General features: G+C 46.3%; 1 protein-coding gene across 1 annotated transcript in view; it reads left to right on the forward strand.

The window, feature by feature from the left end:
* The window catches only part of ITGB3 (integrin subunit beta 3), a 48493-nt gene that overhangs the window by 12038 nt on the left and 18167 nt on the right, over positions 1-18288 (forward strand). The window contains 7 exon segments of the mRNA NM_001003162.1: positions 3881-3966; positions 11656-11851; positions 13174-13426; positions 14740-14902; positions 15537-15698; positions 17582-17677; positions 18098-18187. Of these exon segments, the coding sequence (NP_001003162.1) occupies positions 3881-3966; positions 11656-11851; positions 13174-13426; positions 14740-14902; positions 15537-15698; positions 17582-17677; positions 18098-18187 (1046 nt within the window).

The following is an 18288-nucleotide window of genomic DNA, read 5'->3' on the forward strand; positions in this document are numbered from 1 at the left end:
CAAAACCAATAGCATCTAGAGCAGCAGCTGCCTACAGTGAGTGAGCCCTTCCTGTATACTAGCCTGTGGTGCTCAGAGTTTGACAGGGATTGATTCATTGAATCCTTACAGCCACCCATGAGAACAAGGGACAATCCACCTTGTTTCCTGGCTTTAGCTAAACTGTCAGAGGAAATGGGTGTTGGGGGTTGCTAATTCTTTTCAATGATAAAGTTCTGAAGGGGATCGCCACTTCTCTAGCAGGGCTGAGTCTGGGCCTTTGAGACTGAGCAGGAACAGAGCCTTATAAATGACTGGAAAAGGAGGCCCAAACTCCTTCCACATGTTCAGGAGGGAGGGGTGGCCTCAGAGCCCCAGCTCATTGAATTGGCATGGCCCAGGCACAGAGACTTCTGATGAGTCAGTCACTTTTAGCCACTGCAATCCAGGGAACCTGCCCTTGGTGGCAGGTCTTGGTGGGGGGTATATTGTTGGGGGATCATTGGTTCTCACGAAATCAACCTGTGATTCACTGACAGAGGCGGTAAAGGGAACTGGCTGACATGACTCCCCAGGCATGACTTCCTAAGGAACAAATCCCAGCAGCTTGTCTCATCCTCTGGGGTCGGGGGCCGCCCATTCACTGGGAGGGGGCCTGCTGTTATTTATTTACCATCTGGCAAGGCTTTCTATTCTGGCTACAAGTCAAGGACTCATAGACAAATAAATGCTAATTTGAGAATGAATGGATGGAAAAATGGACAGGCTGGGAAAAAAGTTGGCAAAAATAATTTGATGTGCCCATACTTCCCATGATCCTCTCTTCTCACTCTTCCCCAAGGTTTCCTCATGCTTCTGCTCCCTCCCCACCCTAGTGAAAATCGAACTACCCCCTGGATGCCAATTCCCATGGAAACCTCAAGGAGAGAGGCAGAGACCTAAAATAGTTCAGGCTATGCTCCTCTCAGAGCTCTTCCAGTAAGGCAGTAAGAGGGGCTGTGCTCACATCTGGCTGGGAAAAGAGCCACTGTGAGCTGAGACGTGGCCAGGCAGCCCTTGCCGAGGGAGGCCTCTTGGTCGCATCGTGTGATCTGAACCATGAGGCCTTCTGAAGCCCAGAGCTCTGGGAAGACCAGCTACCTTTCTTCCATTATAGATAGACAGGGTGTGGCTGAAGGTTGCCCCAGCTCAGAGGTGGCCTTGGAACCTTAGGGCCAGGCCAGGAACCACTGCCATAATTCCTACTTCACAGACCTCGTGCTTGATGGGTAAGGGGCAGTCACATCAGAGGCTCGGGCCCAGGGATTATTCTTGGGCTGGTAGCAGCACCCCATTTACAGAACCGTGGAGTTGGGAAGGGCCTTTGAAGTTAGAGTCAAGCTCTGAGGAAGTCTGGGGCTTCCAGGATTCCACAGAAAATTCTCGTGTTTTTAGGAAAACAATGAAAATTTAAATTGTCAGAGGAACTGTTTCAACCAATTTGCATGTTCTATATCAGAATTCCTTGCATAATTTGGAGCTCAGTTGTTTAAAAAACAAAACAAAACAGATCTAGTCCAATACTTCTCTCCGTTTGCTCCAGTATACATTTATGGAGCATTTGCTTTGAGCAAGGCCTGGGGCTGGGCTGGGCAGGGCAGACCTTGAGGGGCTTAAAATCTATTGGATGGCAGTGTTGTTAAGACAGATGAGTAATTGTAATATGTTAAGGATAGTCTGTGAAGAAACAGGCTGAGAGGAGTTAAATGACTGCCTAAGGCCACCTTAGTAGTGGTGACTCAGATCTGCGGTCTATACCCTTCTGATGGATCTCTCTGCCCTCCAGTGAGACCCTAGAGGAGATGGATATCGTTAAAATGTAATGTTTAAAGAGTTTAAAGTATGTTTACCATACAAACATAACATGAATATGTGTCAAAAATTTTATTCAACTAAATTAATGAGGGAAGCAGTAAGTTATTAAGATTAGTTTCCAAGAAAATTCAGGGAAGGGAGGGGCGCCTGGCTGGTTCAGTTAGTAGAGTGTGTGACTCTTGATTTTGGGGTTTGAATTTCAAACTCCACATTGGGTGGAGAGATTATTTTTAAAAATCTTTAGAAAACTCAGGGAAGGGAAATTTATAGTTGGTCAGTCAGAGGAATGTTTAAATCAATTATCTGACAGTTTCGAAATTAGTTAATGTTCTACAAGGCAATAAACCCTAACCTTCAGAGGGTTACCTTTGATACCAGACAGATTATTTGCAGTGCTGTTGGAGAAGAATCATATATACTGTTCTCATCAAGAATTATTTCCGTTGTAACTGGTTTTCTACAAGTTAACCTCTATCCTTATGGAGTTTTAAAATATCCTAATCACTAGAAGTCAAACAAAGGTATATTCCCCAAGAAAATCAGATAATCCCTAGGTATGGTGGGTCTACTTGTCAACACCCTGCATTGAAAGGACATCCAGTATTTCCTTGCCTATTTCCAAATCTCGGATAATTTTTTTTGACAATACTGTGTTGTGTGTGTGTGTGTGTGTGTGTGTGCGCACATTTTCTGGGTATGTTTTGTCTGGATGTTGGAAGGGAGTTTAGTCACACTATAATAAAATGGACTGAGACATTCAGCTTGATGAGAGGTTTTAGGGGCACTGGAAAAACACCCCACCGATCAGGTTGATTTCCCTAAAAATGGCTTTGCTGGTCTTCCCAGATGCGGGCAAGGGACCACTTTAGAAAATTGGATGGAGGACCTGGGTCACAGAGGGGAATGTATCTTCCTCAGGCTGAGAGACCTTTATATTTGAAAAGACCCTCCTGGGGGCATTGCGGAAAGCAGAGGTTTACCTGGCTAAGCCCAAGAAGGCTGAGCTAGGGGAAGCAGGGAGGGGGAGAACTTCTAAGTAAACGCCTGAAGTTTGCTTCTTGGCTAGGCTTCCCTGGTTTATTTTGGTCCTTCTGCTTGTCTCTGCTTTTCCCTCTAGCTTTTTCTCTGTCTTTTGACAGTGTGAAGACTGTTCATATTTGAATGACATTTTGTAGGGCACCACATGCTTCTCTTTTACCTCACTGAATACTTTGCACAAATCCTGTGAGATAGATATTACCATTTCATAAAGGTTAGCTGAGTTGCTCAAAGTCATGACATGGCTAGTAAAAAAGAGCACTCAGGATTCAAATATCTTCCAGGACTTCCAACTCTGATCCATGTTACACCCTCCAGTTTATCTCACTAAGCCTTTTCTGACATTTCTGGAGCTTTCCCTGGACCAGTCTACACCTTGACCCAAAGATATACGTATTGGGATGCTTGAGAAGGTTTTGGAAGCTTTGCTTTGTCCTGGCAGGCCAGTGGAACGTTCCCATGGCCATCCGCACTCCCGCCCCCCACCATACATAGGCTATGTGTTAATGTTAGCGCATCAGGGCTTTGGATTCCAGAGTAGGGGCTGTGAATCGATCACTAGAATAATTGGAGAGAGGGCACATTACATTGCCCTGGGCCTCAGATTTAGCTATGCACCATGTAGGTGTCAAACCAGGTATTAATTAAAGCCTCTCCATCAGTTATGATCTGATAGTTTGGCCCAGGTTTCAGTCTTGATCCAGCACTTGTCATCACTGGGGCCTCATCAATGCGGGTGGTGATGCATTTCCTCCGACCTTTCTCTCTTTTTTTTTTTTTTTTAAATTTTATTTATTTATTCATGAGAGACACACAGAGAGAGCGACCTTTCTCATTCTTTCCTCCTTACTGCACAGCCTGTGGTTGGTGAATGTCTATGGTATGGTCAGACCTGCTGTGTGCATCTGAGAGCTATAAATCTGGGTGACTGGGGAAGTTGGAAAGGTTGTAGGAGGTCAGCTACACTGTCAGGCCAGGTTGGGTGCTAATGCCTTTGTCTCTGTTGCAGTGTCCAACATCTGTACCACACGAGGTGTCCACTCCTGCCAGCAATGTCTAGCTGTGAGTCCTGTGTGTGCCTGGTGCTCAGATGAGGTAAGGAGAAGACATGTGACCGTAGTTCTTCCCCAGGCTTGGCTGCTTTCATGCAGGAATGGATCCAGAGGGGCATCTCCTCCCTGCTAAATACACAAGCCCCTTGTCCCTCCAGAGCAAAGCCAGGGTGAAGCCTTCCTATTGATGGAAGTCGAAGTGAGCTGTCATGGGGTTGTTGCCTGGAGTGCCACCCGTATTGGGCTGTGTGACACTTAGCGTGAACCAGTTTGGTTAGATCCCTGGTCTCACTGTAGCCATTGTCCCTCTTTACCACACTTTGCTTGCTTTTTGTTGAGGGTAGAGCACCCCCAGGGTGTCAGGTATCAGAGAGGCAGAAGAAGGTTGTTGGTATAGAAGGGATGCTGGCTTACAAACATCTCAGAGTTTTAAAAAGGCAAATGAAAGAGAAATCTTGCACTTCCATGGGGGATGGGTGCTGTTCTGTCAGAGGATCTTTTCTCTTGTGAAGTCCAGACCCCCAAAGCCTTTACCTTTTCCTCTCTCTTTCTCTTATTTTCTTCCTTCCTTCCCTCCCTTAGGTGTCAATGAGACAAGGTGCTGGGCCAATTTGGTGAGCATAGGAGGGTGACAGGAAAGGTTTAGCTGTGTCTAGGCAGAGGGTTTGTTGTGTCTGGGGCCCTAGGGAATGAGTGTGTCTGAGGGAATTGCTGTGTTTGTGGCTGGGACAGGAATTTGGAGCTATGAGGGCTGGGGGTGGTGAGTGTAGCTGGAGTGATTCCAGTGATTACAGAGTCTGAGGCTGAGTCATTGGTCTGCCCTCCTCCCCCAGGTGGTTACCTGAACTTCCAGCCACCTGAGGCCACCTCTCTGTCATAAAAGCATGTCTCTGCCCTCTGCAGTTTTATGACTGCTCAACTACTCAACTGCTTGAATCAGGCCTCCTCATTCTCTTTGCTTCTCTTCCCAATCTGCTGAGTTTCCTAAAAAGGCAACCTTCCTGGTTGGCTGGTGGGGTGTGAGGAGGGGGGGAGGGAGTGGGAGCTGGGAGGCTGTGTTTACCCCTAGACAGGAGGATTGCCAGAGCTGCAGAGGCCAGCCCAACACACTGCTTTGCCTCTGTACAGTTTCAGCACGGGAACTCCTTCCAGAGGCAGCTGCCCAACATCTGGGCCACATTGACTTCATTTAGCAAATGAAACATTCCCTGGGGCTGGGAGTGAGGGGTGGGGAGGGGGTGGGTGAATCCATCCCTTCCACCCCCACAGGTTCTCCACCCCTCTGGGCTGAGCTGGCCACTCAAGTGTGATGTGGCCTCCTCCCTTCTCATTTGCCGTATCTTCCTTCCCTTGGTTGCCATCATAATATTATTAAGCTGCTTTTGTAAGGAAGTTGGAATTCTGCAACTACATCCTGGAAGAAGGGAGAGCTTCTTGGATTCAATGGCCTGAAGCTGGCTAGAGCAGATGGGTTAGCCAGGGGAGAAGCCCTAGTGCCACTCAGAGGATGCTCCCCATTCCTTTTCTCTCCTTTTCCACCCAAAGTGAACAGAAAGTGCAGGCAAATGTGACTAAGAGGAGTCTGGGGAAAAAGAAAACTTATACTTGGAGTGTCTGTCCCCCCTTTTGATCTGCGTAGGGGACAAGCCCTGTAGCTGAGGTATGCTGAGGCCTAACCAGACAGAGCCCATAGGTCATGTGACCAGATTTTGGAGAGTCAAGTGCAGAATATTTGTAGATGACTATAGTGAATGGTGTCCCCTGGGGCAGACCAGGGGAGGACATGGGGAGAAGGTGCAGGGTAGGATCAAAGCATAAGTTAGGGATGGTGGTAGTGGTGGGGGAGTCAGAGAGGAAATGAGTGCATCATGAACCAAAAAATACTGATGAGTGGAAGTAGAAGGTCCAATAATATATTCTCTGGAAGAATGGAATATAAACAGGAAAGTGGGTGAAGCCAAGCGTTTAGTGAATGACTACAACTATCTCTGGGAAAGGAGGAGGAGGGGAAGAGAGATAGCAGAGGAGCCCAGTGTGAGGCAAAGTGTGTCAGCCAGCCTCCTCCAGGGAGGAGTGGGAGATGGGAATCCCAGGCTCTAACCTGAACTTGACTGCTGGTGTTTTTTTTTTTTTTTTCCCTGAGGATTTCCCCTGCACAGGCCAAGTTTAACCACTGAAAGTGTCTTGGCTATTGACTTACAAAACCAGAAGTGAACCCTCCGGGCCATTTTGTATGTGACTTGTTGAATAATTGACCCTAGAGGGCCCTCTACTTCTGCCTCCCTTACCTTGGCAGTTGCAGGCAGGGTTGGCAGTGCCTGGAAAAACAACTGGTTGGGCTCAGCTTTCCCGTGGTCCTAGAGGACAGCAGCTCTGGGTGTGTATAGCAAGTGCTTGGCTGGGTCATAGGAAAACATAGCCAAAGTGGATGAGTGCAGAGTTTGGGGCCATCTGCATAGGGTGTGTTCTTGGGGGTGTTGCATACTGATATGGGTGGGAGTGGTGTGCTGCCTCTTGGCTGTGAATATCACCAAGAGGCCAAGATCACACAGAGATTCAACTCATGGTCTCAGCTTCACTGGTGCCATGTTGGAATCTAGAACCTTTCAAACTTGCTTGGTTGTAGGAGTCACTTGGGATTGTTTGTTCAATATAAAGGTTCCCAGGTCAGATCATGGACCTTTTGCATTGGAATGGGTTGTTACGATAGCAGGTTTGGCAAACCTTACTGATCAAAGGGGCTGATCTGGGATCATGGTAGGCAGAGGTGGAGTTAAGGCAGCCAGATAAAATATAGGATGTCCGGTTAAATTTGAATTAAACAACAAATAGTTTTTAATATAAGTATGTCTCAAATATTTGCTAAATTTGGCAATTCTAAGATGGAGGGAAATACTAGGAATTCTTACATAGTCCTGAGTACACATCAGAAGGTGGACCAGCTCACACTCAGCCTGACAGCCAAGGATGAATAAAGAAGAATGAGTTTGGGTCTAGCCAAATAGACTCTAGTAGGAGTACATATTTTCTTCTCTGCATCTGTAGGGAACACGTATGGGGCCATTATTTAATTCCTTTTTAGTCACAGCATAATTTTGTTCTTACTTGTCTGCAGCTTGTCTTTCTAATTTTTTTCAACATCCAGAGTTTAAATATTCATCTTGAGAGTTTTGCTCAACTTGTTGTAAAAATAAAAGTATAATATTAAAAGTGCTCCCCCCAAACAGTGGGGTATGGATACCAACAGCTAGCTATAAATCAAAGTGCTTTTCTTTTCCTCTGCTTCTCTATATGCTCAAGTGATTTCTTGTTCTCACTGAAACAATCAAGAAAACAACGTTAATTTATTTCAGTTGGAGGCATTTGGTAGTTCTCTGGGAGAAAAAATAAGTAGCAGGGCCTATTGTCCCTTGTCTTCCAAGAAAAGAGTATACAATAATAGTAGTAATTTTAATGGTAATAGTAGAAAAAGCCACCTTCTATCTGTATTTATCAGATAAATGCAATGATATGATATATGCCATCATATCATATGACATCATATCATATCATATCAAAAGGATTTGAATATGTTTGACTTATATTGAGATTTTTCATATTTTGAAAGCATTTCATGTTCACAGTCTTATTTGATCCCCTGCCAAAGTCTGTGAGATAGGTAGGTAGGATAATGACAGTTTTTCATGCTTTATTTTCCCAATTTCCAAAATGGGATGAATGGAGAATGGGATTAATAGTGTGCATCATCCTCCCAGGAGAGGGAGAGGGTTCAGCTCACGCCACGCGTGGGCTGGAACTTCCCACCTCTGTGCTCAGGATCCTCCCCTGGGTCTTGGTTATTTCTGCCCTTTTGTGTCACATCCGGTTTCACTGGGAACTAGAACTTTAACATTCCTCCTCCCTCCTTCCAGTTATTTCTCTGAGTAACCTAGAGACATTCCTCTACTTTCCCAGTCTGGGTTAGTAAGAAAGGGAATGTTGCCCAAGTGTGTTGAGGTCACCACTTTTGTATCCTTCTGGGACAGGAGGCTCTCAGGGAGAGCATGGTGAAGAGCAGGCCTGTTGTCTTCCTGACCTCTGATGTCAGCGACCACAGAGGGAGGGAGGGAAACAGTTTTTGTTTCTCAGTGTTTATATTTCTAAGGAAATTCATAACAAACCATAAGGACAGTCAGCAGGGCTTAGCACTTCAGACCTTCTTGTAATAAGCACTGTTGCGTTGGAAAAAACAGGGAGTCAGAAAACCCCCTCAAGAACATTCTCTCCCTTCTTGGATGCAGCTTAAAGATACACAGTGGCCTCCATACTGCTCTCATTTCATTTCCCAGTCTCCCCTTCCCCCAGTCCTTCGGCATCTGCGTGAGTCCTGGAAAGGATCAGCTCCTCCTTGCATCTGGGTCTATCCAGTCATCGCCTTTTTGGGAAGATTTTCTCTGTGGGGTTTTGTGGGCAGCTGGAATCAGAGATAAGGTGGGAGTGCTCTGAACAGGAGACTGCTTCCTCAGGGAGAAGAATTGGGAGAGCCTGCAGGGGCAGCAAGAAGAGTTTGGGCACTAGAACTCCAAATGCTCCCAAGTTCTCCCCTCTGCCATCCTGTCCTATGCCAGGCTGGGAGCAGGGAGGGCATTTTTGACTCTTTCGGAGACTTGGAGGATCCATGATGCCTCTGCTGGAATCTTTGGAACCAAGAAGTTTAAGGTTTAGGCACTGTTTCCCATTCCCATTTATCCAAATCACACTTGTGAGGCTGAGTGGGAAAGAAGGAAGCTGCTGGCTTCCAATTTTTTTTCTACTTCATGCCTGGGCCAAGGTAGTCTTCATGCTGTTTATCTTAGTCTATTCAGGCTGCTATAACAAAAATACCATAGCCCTGGTGGCTTGAGAACAAACATATTTTGTACAGTTCTGGAGGCTGAGAAGTCCAAGATGAAGGTTTCAGCAAATTTTGTGTTGTAGTGGCTGTCTTTTTGCTGTGACACAACAGAAGGGGCCAGGGGACTCTCTGAGACCTCTTTTTTAAGGGCACAAATCCCATCATGAGGGCTCTACCTCAAGACCTAATCACCTCCCAATGCCCTACCTCTTAATACTTTGGGGGTTAGGGTTTAACATATGAATCCTGGGGGGATACAGACATTCAGTCTACATCCCTGCTGATGTTCACACTCCCATCCACCTGGGGAAGCCTTTCAGCCTATCAGACAAGAGCTGGGCATGAGAGGGAGAGAGACTTTAAGCATCAGGAGGGGCTTTAGGCTATGGAGTTCTGATTTATTGAGTATGGATGGTTACTTGTGGCCAAATTCCTCCCCTTGAAATAAGGCTACCAGCCACCTGCAGGGGCCAAGGAGGCAGAATGTTACCTCTCCTTCCCACACCTTCCACATCCCCTTCATACTTTCTGTTCCCTACTAGGGCATTCTCAGGTGTGGTCTTTCTGGGACCATTGCTTGCATACTTCTACTTCTCTGCCTCGATTCTCACTCTATATGGCATTGAACACAAACTCTCCTTTTATGAGGATCATGTCAGTCAGACAATCTAGGAAGCACCTCACTTCTGCCGTTCTTAGCTCTGGAACTTTGGGCAGGTGGCTGACTTCTCCAAGCCTTAGATTTCTTTCTTGGAAGATTGGCTTCCTCATTTGTGAATTCCTCAAGCCCCAGGTTTATCACTTGTGAAATAATAATAATAATAATAATTATTATTATTATTATTATTCCAGCCTGAGAGAGCTGTACACAGGAGGGTTCCACATGCGGAGGAATCCACATTAAGTGCGTATTGCCATGCCTGACATGTGTTGAGTTCTCAATATGTTAATGCCAGTTTTCTGGGATAATGGTATGGGTTGTTTGGCTGACTTCTGGAGACAGTTGTGAGAAGGAATAGGTAGTGATAGAGGTGAGGATTGAGGGCCCAAAGTTCTAAATATTGTGATACAGGCCCAGGGAAGAGTTTTCCAGCTTTCTAGCCGGTCCTCCCCACCCCAGACTTGCAAGGAAGGAGCCCTCATAGACTGACACCCACACAGTGCTGGCTAACTGTGTTAGCTGGGCACAGAGCAGGAAGGGACCGAAATTGCCATGTCACCTACCCCCTTATCCAGCAGGTGAGAACACCAGGGCTCAGAGGGGTGCAATGAGTAGTCTGAGGGCACAGGGCCAGCTAGTGGTAGAGCCAGGATTGAACCTGATTCCTGATTTCTTTCCGTTGCAGCACACCCTCCACTCAGTACTCAGGTATAGACACACAGCGATTCAGAGAGCCAAGGGATACACACCAGGGTGTTTGGAAGGGTACTCAGTTTACCTTTTGTCCAGGGTGAGAGAGGAAGTTTAAAGTGAAGTGATAGGATAGGCTCTCGTCAGTGGCTGGCATCATGGGATCTGCCCAAGCTTGTGGAGTTTATTCATAACTCACTTATCCAGGAGCTATTTATAGAGCATCTCATAACAACAGCTAATATTTATTGAGCACTTATTCCATGGCAGGCACTATACTGTGGATTTTATATGCATTGTCTTGGGGTGCCTGGGTGGCCCAGTCAGGTGAACGGCCAATTCTTGATTTTGGCTCAGGTCATGATCTCAGGATCATGGGATCGAGACCTGCATTAGGCTCTGTGCTGAGCTTAGAGTCTGCTTGAGATTCTCTCTCTTGCCATCTCCTTCTGCCCCTTCTCCCTCCCCCCCTCTCTCTCTTTCAAATAATAAATAAATCTTTATAAGCATTGTCTTATTTAGTCCTGCATAACATCCCTGTAAGTGTGGTCTTTTATTATCTTCTTGTTATAGCTGGAGAAGTGAGGCATGGAGAGCTTCGGTGACTTACCCAAGGAACCAGCTAGCAAGAGACAATGCTGAGATGTAGTCTCTGTCAGTCTACTCCAGTCTTAGGCCCAGCTCTGCTGCCTCCCCATCCTTGTTCCCCCTACGACCTTTGTGGTGACTCCTGGGTTGGGTGCTGGGAAAAGAGGGAATAGCCCCTGCCCTCTGGGATCTCACACCCTAGCCAGTGTCTTGACATAGTGGCTTCCAAACTGTTTGACCCTGACCTAGAGAAAGAAATGCATTGCATATTGTCATTTATTTTATCCAACTCCCCATATATAAACATTTCATAAAACAGTATTTAGTTTTACTATGTATGTATATATGTTGATACTTTCTATTCTATTCAGTTGAATTTTATTGAATAAATTGGAGGCTGAGTCCCCTACATTGATTTTTGGGATCCAGGTGTGGGTCACATTTCAGTTTGAAAACTGCTGGCCTTTTTTTTTTTTAAGATTTTATTTTTATTTATTCATGAGAGACACAGAGAGAGGGGCAGAGCCATAGGCAGAAGGAGAAGCAGGCTCCTTGCAGGGAGCCTGATGCAGGACTCGATCCCAGGATCCTGGGATCATGACCTGAACTGAAGGCAGAGGCTCAACCACTGAGCCACCCAGGTGTCCCTGAAAACCACTGGTCTAACAGGCATTTTACAATTCTAGCCCTCTTCCTAGCTACCAATCTGTGAATAGGTACTCACCTAACCTTTCTGGTACCTCAGTTTCCCCCTTCTGTATGATGAGCTATCTTAGGAGGGACCACCCAAATTCATTTTTGCTGGTTTAGCTCCAGAGGGCTGGGTGAGCTCTAGGCTGTTGGGAGTTGGCCTAGCCTATGGGAGACAGAGAGCCACATAGCACCAATCACAGGCTTCACCTTGGGCTCCTGTCTTACAGGCCCTGCCTCTGGGCTCTCCCCGCTGTAACCTGAAGGAAAATCTGCTGAAGGATAACTGTGCCCTGGAATCCATTGAGTTCCCCATCAGTGAGGTCCGCATCCTGGAGGCCAGGCCCCTTAGCAACAAGGGCTCTGGAGACAGCTCCCAGATTACTCAAGTCAGCCCTCAGAGGATTGCGCTGCGGCTCCGGCCAGGTAGGTTGAGGGCTCTTTTCAGGGAGAGACCCTGGACAGATGGGCACAGGACATTTCACAATGGAAATGGGGTGGGAAGAGAAGGATATTGAGGGCAGTGTTGGGCTGGAAAATGCAGGATAATGGAAGGTATTGGAACCTGTGGTCAGAAGATCTGAGTTTGAATTTTGACTCTCCCGTAGATTAGCTCTTTGACCTTGGGCAAGTTACTTAAATCTTCTAACAGAGAAGGAACTTGACAAAATGCTTATTTCTTCTTTTCCCTAATGCCTGTTTTACCTGACAACCTTGTGTTGAGGCTCAAATGAGAAGATGAGAAGGCAATTTATAATTGTTAAGCCCCCTTTCCAGGTGAGATTAGATGAGGGGCACAGGGACAGAGAATATAGGGGCAGGAGACCTACAGGGAAGGAAAGATTAGGCTATGAGACAGGCTTTTCGAAGCATTGATTTAGACTTTCCAATTATATTCAGAAGATTTGGGGGATCCCTGGGTGGCTCAGTGGTTTAGCACCTGCCTCCGGTCCAGGGCATGATCCTGGAGTCCCGGGATCAAGTCCCACATTGGGCTCCCTGCATGGAGCCTGCTTTTTTCTCTGCTTGTGTCTCTGCCTGTGCCTCTCCCTGTGTCTCTGCCCGTCCCCCTCTCCCCCTCCCTCTCTCTCTCTCCCTCCCTCTCTCTCTCTCTCTTGCATGCGCGTGCTCTCTCTCACTCTCTGATGAATAAATAAATAAAATCTTTAAAAAAAAAAGATTTAACCAAGTACCTTCTTTTTTTTTTAATATTTTATTTATTTATTCATGAGAGACACACAGAGAGAGGGGCAGAGACACAGGCAGAGGGAGAAGTAGGCTCCATGCAGGGAGCCTGATGTGGGACTCGATCCTGGGTCTCCAGGATCACGCCCTGGGCTGAAGGCAGCACTAAACCACTGAGCCACCCGGGCTGCCCGCCAAGTACCTTCTTTGTGCAAGGCATCTGTTGGGTGCTATGGGATTCAGAGAAGGGCAGGACATAGTTCCTGTCTTTTACAGAGTCTGAAGTGTAGTGACAGCCAAAACCTCTGTGACCCTTGGGACCCAGAGGGTTAGGCAGGGGGGCATTTGGAAAGGGTAGAGAATTTTAGAATGGGGGAAAAAAAGAGGTTAATCATAAGAGGATCAAGAGATTGGAAGAAGAAAAGAATTGCAAGGGAAGAGGAGAAGGGACCAGGGCTTTCAAGTTTGATTTGATCAAGAAGTTACTTAATTTCAAGTGTGTCCAAATCCACTTATGAAATCTTGGAGAAAAGGAGAAAAACTAACATCCTCTTGCCTTTCAGATGATTCAAAGAATTTCTCCATCCAAGTTCGGCAAGTAGAGGATTACCCTGTGGACATCTACTACTTGATGGACCTGTCTTATTCCATGAAGGATGATCTGTCGAGCATCCAGAACCTAGGCACCAAGCTGGCCTCCCAGATGCACAAGCTCACCAGTAACTTGCGGATTGGCTTCGGGGCTTTTGTGGACAAGCCTGTGTCTCCATACATGTACATCTCCCCACCAGAGGCCCTCAAAAACCCCTGCTATGAGTAAGTACCTCCCTGTGGAAGCCAGGGCAGCATTCCTCCCCTTTGTCTCAGGCAGGTCCAAGTCCTGCTTCCTGTTTCTGGCTCTAGGATTGCTTTATTGCTGGCCAGATCATATCTCCTTTCTACCTTGGTCTTCCTGTCTGGCAAGTGAGCTGGCCTATTAATGTGGAGTGATGTGTCAATAGAATCCAAGGCTGTTTGGAGGGTAGTAACTGCCAAAACCTCTATGACCCTTGGGACCCAGAGTATTAGACAGATGGGCATTTAGAATCCACAGGGTAGACAATTTCCAGAAAGAAAACTAATCACCTTCTTGGTTTTGGTCACAAATAAGCAGGACACCAGAGAGAATGGGAGGAAAATGAGATAAAAAGTTGAGAGAAATTTATGGATAAGTAAATAGAGGAATTATGATTTCAGAAGAATTGATTCCATTGTCCTCCTCCTCATCAGGAGTATTAACTCATAGTCCTACAGAGTTAAAGTGCAAGGGATTAGGTCCTAGTGGAGTATAAATAGAGTAGAAATGATATTTATTGAACCTTCTGATAAATCCAAAGGTTGATGTGTGTCTCTGTTCACACTTTGGCTTACAGCTGAATGGCTTATTTATTTAATTGGTGGAGAGTTTAAAAATCCATGGAGTGTACTAATTTAAAATGATGGTTACTGAGCCTGACAACATATGAATTTACTTTTTAGTTTTTGAATTTATATGATGTACCCTTTTAGCCTATCTGGGTTGTAAGTTTCACCAGCAAAGATGTCAGCCATCGATTAAACAAGCCACTGGGCTGAGGACAGAAATGCTCTTGTCGAGCACAGATCTGTCAATGTGTCAATAGTTCATGGACATTAAGTTATTGATGAACTTTTGCTTTATCATTGTGTTAATGTTACTTCAGAGAAATGTTAAGCCTAAAGTGATAGCATAGTGAGCCATAGCCTCACTCTAATAGAAGTGCTTTACATGAATTAACTCATTTAAGCCTCACAACAACTCTTAGGAGATATAACCTATCATGTCTTCATTTTTATAGAGAAGCTTGTCCCATGATGAAGTGCTGGGACCTGAACCCAGGCAGTCTGGTTCCACAGCTCACTGTCTTATCTTCCACCCTCGCTAGAAGGGAAAGCCATTGTGATGGCTCGGGCGATGTGAGGGGTTTGGAGTCTGAACGGTCTGGGTAATTGTGGTTGTAGAGAATTGGCCTGGGCATTGTGCTCTCTCTGTCTCCCCTTCTCTCACTCTCACTTCCCATACAGCCTTTCCCATCAGGGTGTCTGCTTAAATTATCCCCCTCCATCCCCAGTATGAAGACCACCTGTTTGCCTATGTTTGGCTACAAACATGTGCTGACGCTAACTGACCAGGTGACCCGCTTCAATGAGGAAGTGAAAAAGCAGAGTGTGTCACGGAACCGAGATGCCCCAGAGGGCGGCTTTGATGCTATCATGCAGGCTACAGTCTGTGATGTGAGTTTGGAGGGCATTGAACGTCTGGTGTGGTTGTCATATATTAAAATGGGGGAAGGAAATGGTTCAGCTGTGGGAATTAGTGTGAAAAAGAGATAGGAAGTAAGCCGAGTTTTGTATGGTGTGAGCAGTAAGTTTCTCCTGAGAGGCAGTCTTTGTTTGTGTCACTCCCTGGCCAGAGCTGACATGTTTTGAACCTCATTGACCCCAGATGTTTTCTGGGTAGAGTATCTTCTTGCCTTCTCTGGAAGTGTATCAGAGTCAAGCCTGGTTGACTTAACCTTAGCAAAGTGGACAGATGTTCAGATGGGATTTCTGTAGCCCAGCTCAGTTCCACCTGTGCTGGTGGGTTTCTAGACAGGCTACATGATTATTGTGGAAAAGCTATATTTAGAGTTGAAGTATGTGTCTTTCAACTGCTTGAACTAATCAGCTGAGGCTCCTTTCCTAAGAGAACAGAAACCCTTGAATTGGAAAAGCTCCAGATTGTGTTCTAAGGACTGGGACTGAAGCCTTTCTTCAAGATGACTTATTCAGCTCTTCAGCGTGGAAGTCCTTGGGTCTTTGTCTTGTACCAATGACATGGCTAAAGTTGCCTTCTCTCTTTTGCTTATTTATTTATTTTTTAAAACAGGAGAAGATTGGCTGGAGGAATGATGCATCCCACTTGCTGGTATTTACCACTGATGCCAAGACCCATATAGCGCTGGATGGAAGGCTGGCAGGCATTGTCCAACCTAACGATGGGCAGTGTCACATTGGCAGTGACAACCATTATTCTGCCTCCACTACCATGGTGAGATTCTTGGTACCGCCTGTGGTCCCCATTTACTATGGCCAGGGCTACGCTTACCCAGGCAGAGTTTCTGTGTGAGTATGAAGATGGCAGCTCTTTCCCTGTGCAGGGTGCAGGGCTTGTGTCAGCCTTTCCTCTCACTGCTCCCCCCACCCCCCGTACCAACTGGACACTTTCATCCAGGGGACAGACTGCACAGCCATTATAAGTAGTCCTGGCTGTGGTTGCTCCTGCCACCACTGTCTCCACTGCCTCCAGCACCAGCAGCAGTATCATGGCCTCCAGAATTGACCCAAAAGACTTTTGCAGGTCTAGTTGGAAAGCAGGCCTTCCTGTGTACTGTGTACAGATTAGCCTCTTCTTAGAATGCCATGTTCACTTGTGGTTATTGGAAGAAGATAGGGGATAAAGAGACAAAGATCATCAAAAGAGTGGATATCTGTTCCTGTGGGGAAAGATTGAAGGGGTCCAAGTCACTTAGCTTGAAAGAAAGTTTAACTGATATATGAGAAGACTTCTTATAAGTTGTTTTCTATGGCCTTTGAGGGTCAATTAAGAGGAATGGAGTTATTACTGTAAGCCATAAAGAAATGTAAGACCCTCAGAATACTGATACTCTGGGTATCTGGGGGGTAGGTATGAACTCTTCATCTCTTAAAGACAATACAACAAAACAGCTTGTCTAGGTGGCTTAACGGTATACCTGTGTAAAGGCAGGAGTCCGAGCTGGATGATCTCATGAGCTCCCTGCAAGGTCTAGGATCCCAGGGACATGTTCACAATTCACCAGCATCCCTGTTATGGCTTGAGTTCCTTGGTGTCAGCCATGTCTAAGTTGGGCACTGCAAGGCATTGGGCGAGTCAGTTATCCCTGACACCTAATCTAGTGCCTTGCCTAGTGCTTCCCTCAGGGGCTGAGGGAGATAAAGGGACTATCTAAGATACCCTTTTTGGTTTAGTTGAGGAGATGTGCTACTAGTAAAGAAGGTGATTAGTGCTAAATAGTGCAGTCAATAAAGGCTTTGGGGAATCCAAAGGAGGAGAGCTCATCAGAACTGGGATGGTCAGGAAAGGCCTCCTATAGAAGGCAGGACCTAGGCTGGGTCTAAGGAAGGAGGAGGATTACCAAAAAGAAGGCCACTCCATGGGGGAGAAAGAGTATGCTAGCTCAGTGGTAAATGGAAGGGGAAGAGATGTGGATGCTGATTGGAAAGGAAGGCTGAGACCACCACAGGGTGGTGTGCCACTAGGATGCACACACTGGGCCAAGGCATTTATCAGTAGCTACAAAATGAAGAAACTTCAAAATGAGGCCTGACACGTATGGGAGAGCAAGGGATAGGAAGACTGCAAGTTCTGCTTTGCAGCCCCCTCCTTCCTTCCTGCTCCTCGCCCATCCCTCTCTCCTCTGAGCCCCAACATCACCTTGTGATGCCACTCTTTGGATCTTCACTTTGTTTTGTAGTTGTATGTACCTGTCTTCAGTACCAGCCTATGAACTCCTTGGCAGCAGAGACTATGATATATTTGTCATTCAATAAGTGTTTGTTAAATGAGTTAATAGAAAACAAAATGAGGCCTGACAGTACCTGGCTCATGGAAGCTGCTCCTTGGTATGAATGCATTGAAGTCTAGTGGGAAGAAAGAGATGCTTGGTTTTGATACCACCAACCTCTGCCTCTTCATCTATCCCTGGAGTTCACAATTGGGTTTGTGTTGCTACTTACTCCCTTGCCTCATATTGATCATGGGGTAGAAAGGTTCAAGCACCACGACCGTCTGGGCCACAGCCCAAATCAGCTGAGTCCTAAGGCTTAGAATTCAGGGATGTATGTGAACAGAGGTGAATTCTTAACCAAACTCCATGTTCTCTCTTTTTACAGGATTATCCCTCTCTGGGACTGATGACAGAGAAGCTCTCCCAGAAAAACATCAATTTGATCTTTGCAGTAACGGAAAATGTGGTCAATCTCTACCAGGTAACTACATCTTCAGGGCTTCCTGGAGTGGGGCCCGTGATGGGTGGACCTGTGTCAGGAAACCAGTGCACACAAGCATTGGCCAGTGTCCCCAACCAGGAGAGCCTCTCCTCCAACCTCTTCCCAGGAGCTAATGAGTTCTTTTTATAGTCTCTCCTCCAGCCTTGAACCTAGCAGGATGGGTGTGTTGGTGTTTGCAGAGCCAGAGGGGAATCATTTAGTGGGGGATGTGAGAGGTTCTTTATAATTTTATACTCAAGGCTGAAAAACTGCTAGATTTATTACTGGCAGTGACAGGTAAAATATCCCATCATTCCCTCCATCTTCGCTTCAAGACCCTTCAAGGTCTCATTTGGGAGGGCTTTTGGAGATGACTATCTTCATTCAGTCAGCCTTGCCCATCTTTGTCTTCCTTCCTAGAACTACAGTGAGCTCATCCCAGGGACCACAGTGGGGATTCTGTCTACGGATTCCAGCAATGTCCTTCAGCTCATTGTTGATGCTTATGGAGTAAGTGTCCTGCCTGGGGATGGGCCTGCTAAGAATCCACCTCACTTGGCATTACCCAGCAGGGCTAGATTTGGGAGTCCTGGATGTTAATCCACCATGCA

This window comes from Canis lupus, chromosome 9 (assembly GCF_011100685.1).
Source record: "Canis lupus familiaris isolate Mischka breed German Shepherd chromosome 9, alternate assembly UU_Cfam_GSD_1.0, whole genome shotgun sequence".
Classification (NCBI taxonomy): Eukaryota; Metazoa; Chordata; class Mammalia; order Carnivora; family Canidae; genus Canis; species Canis lupus.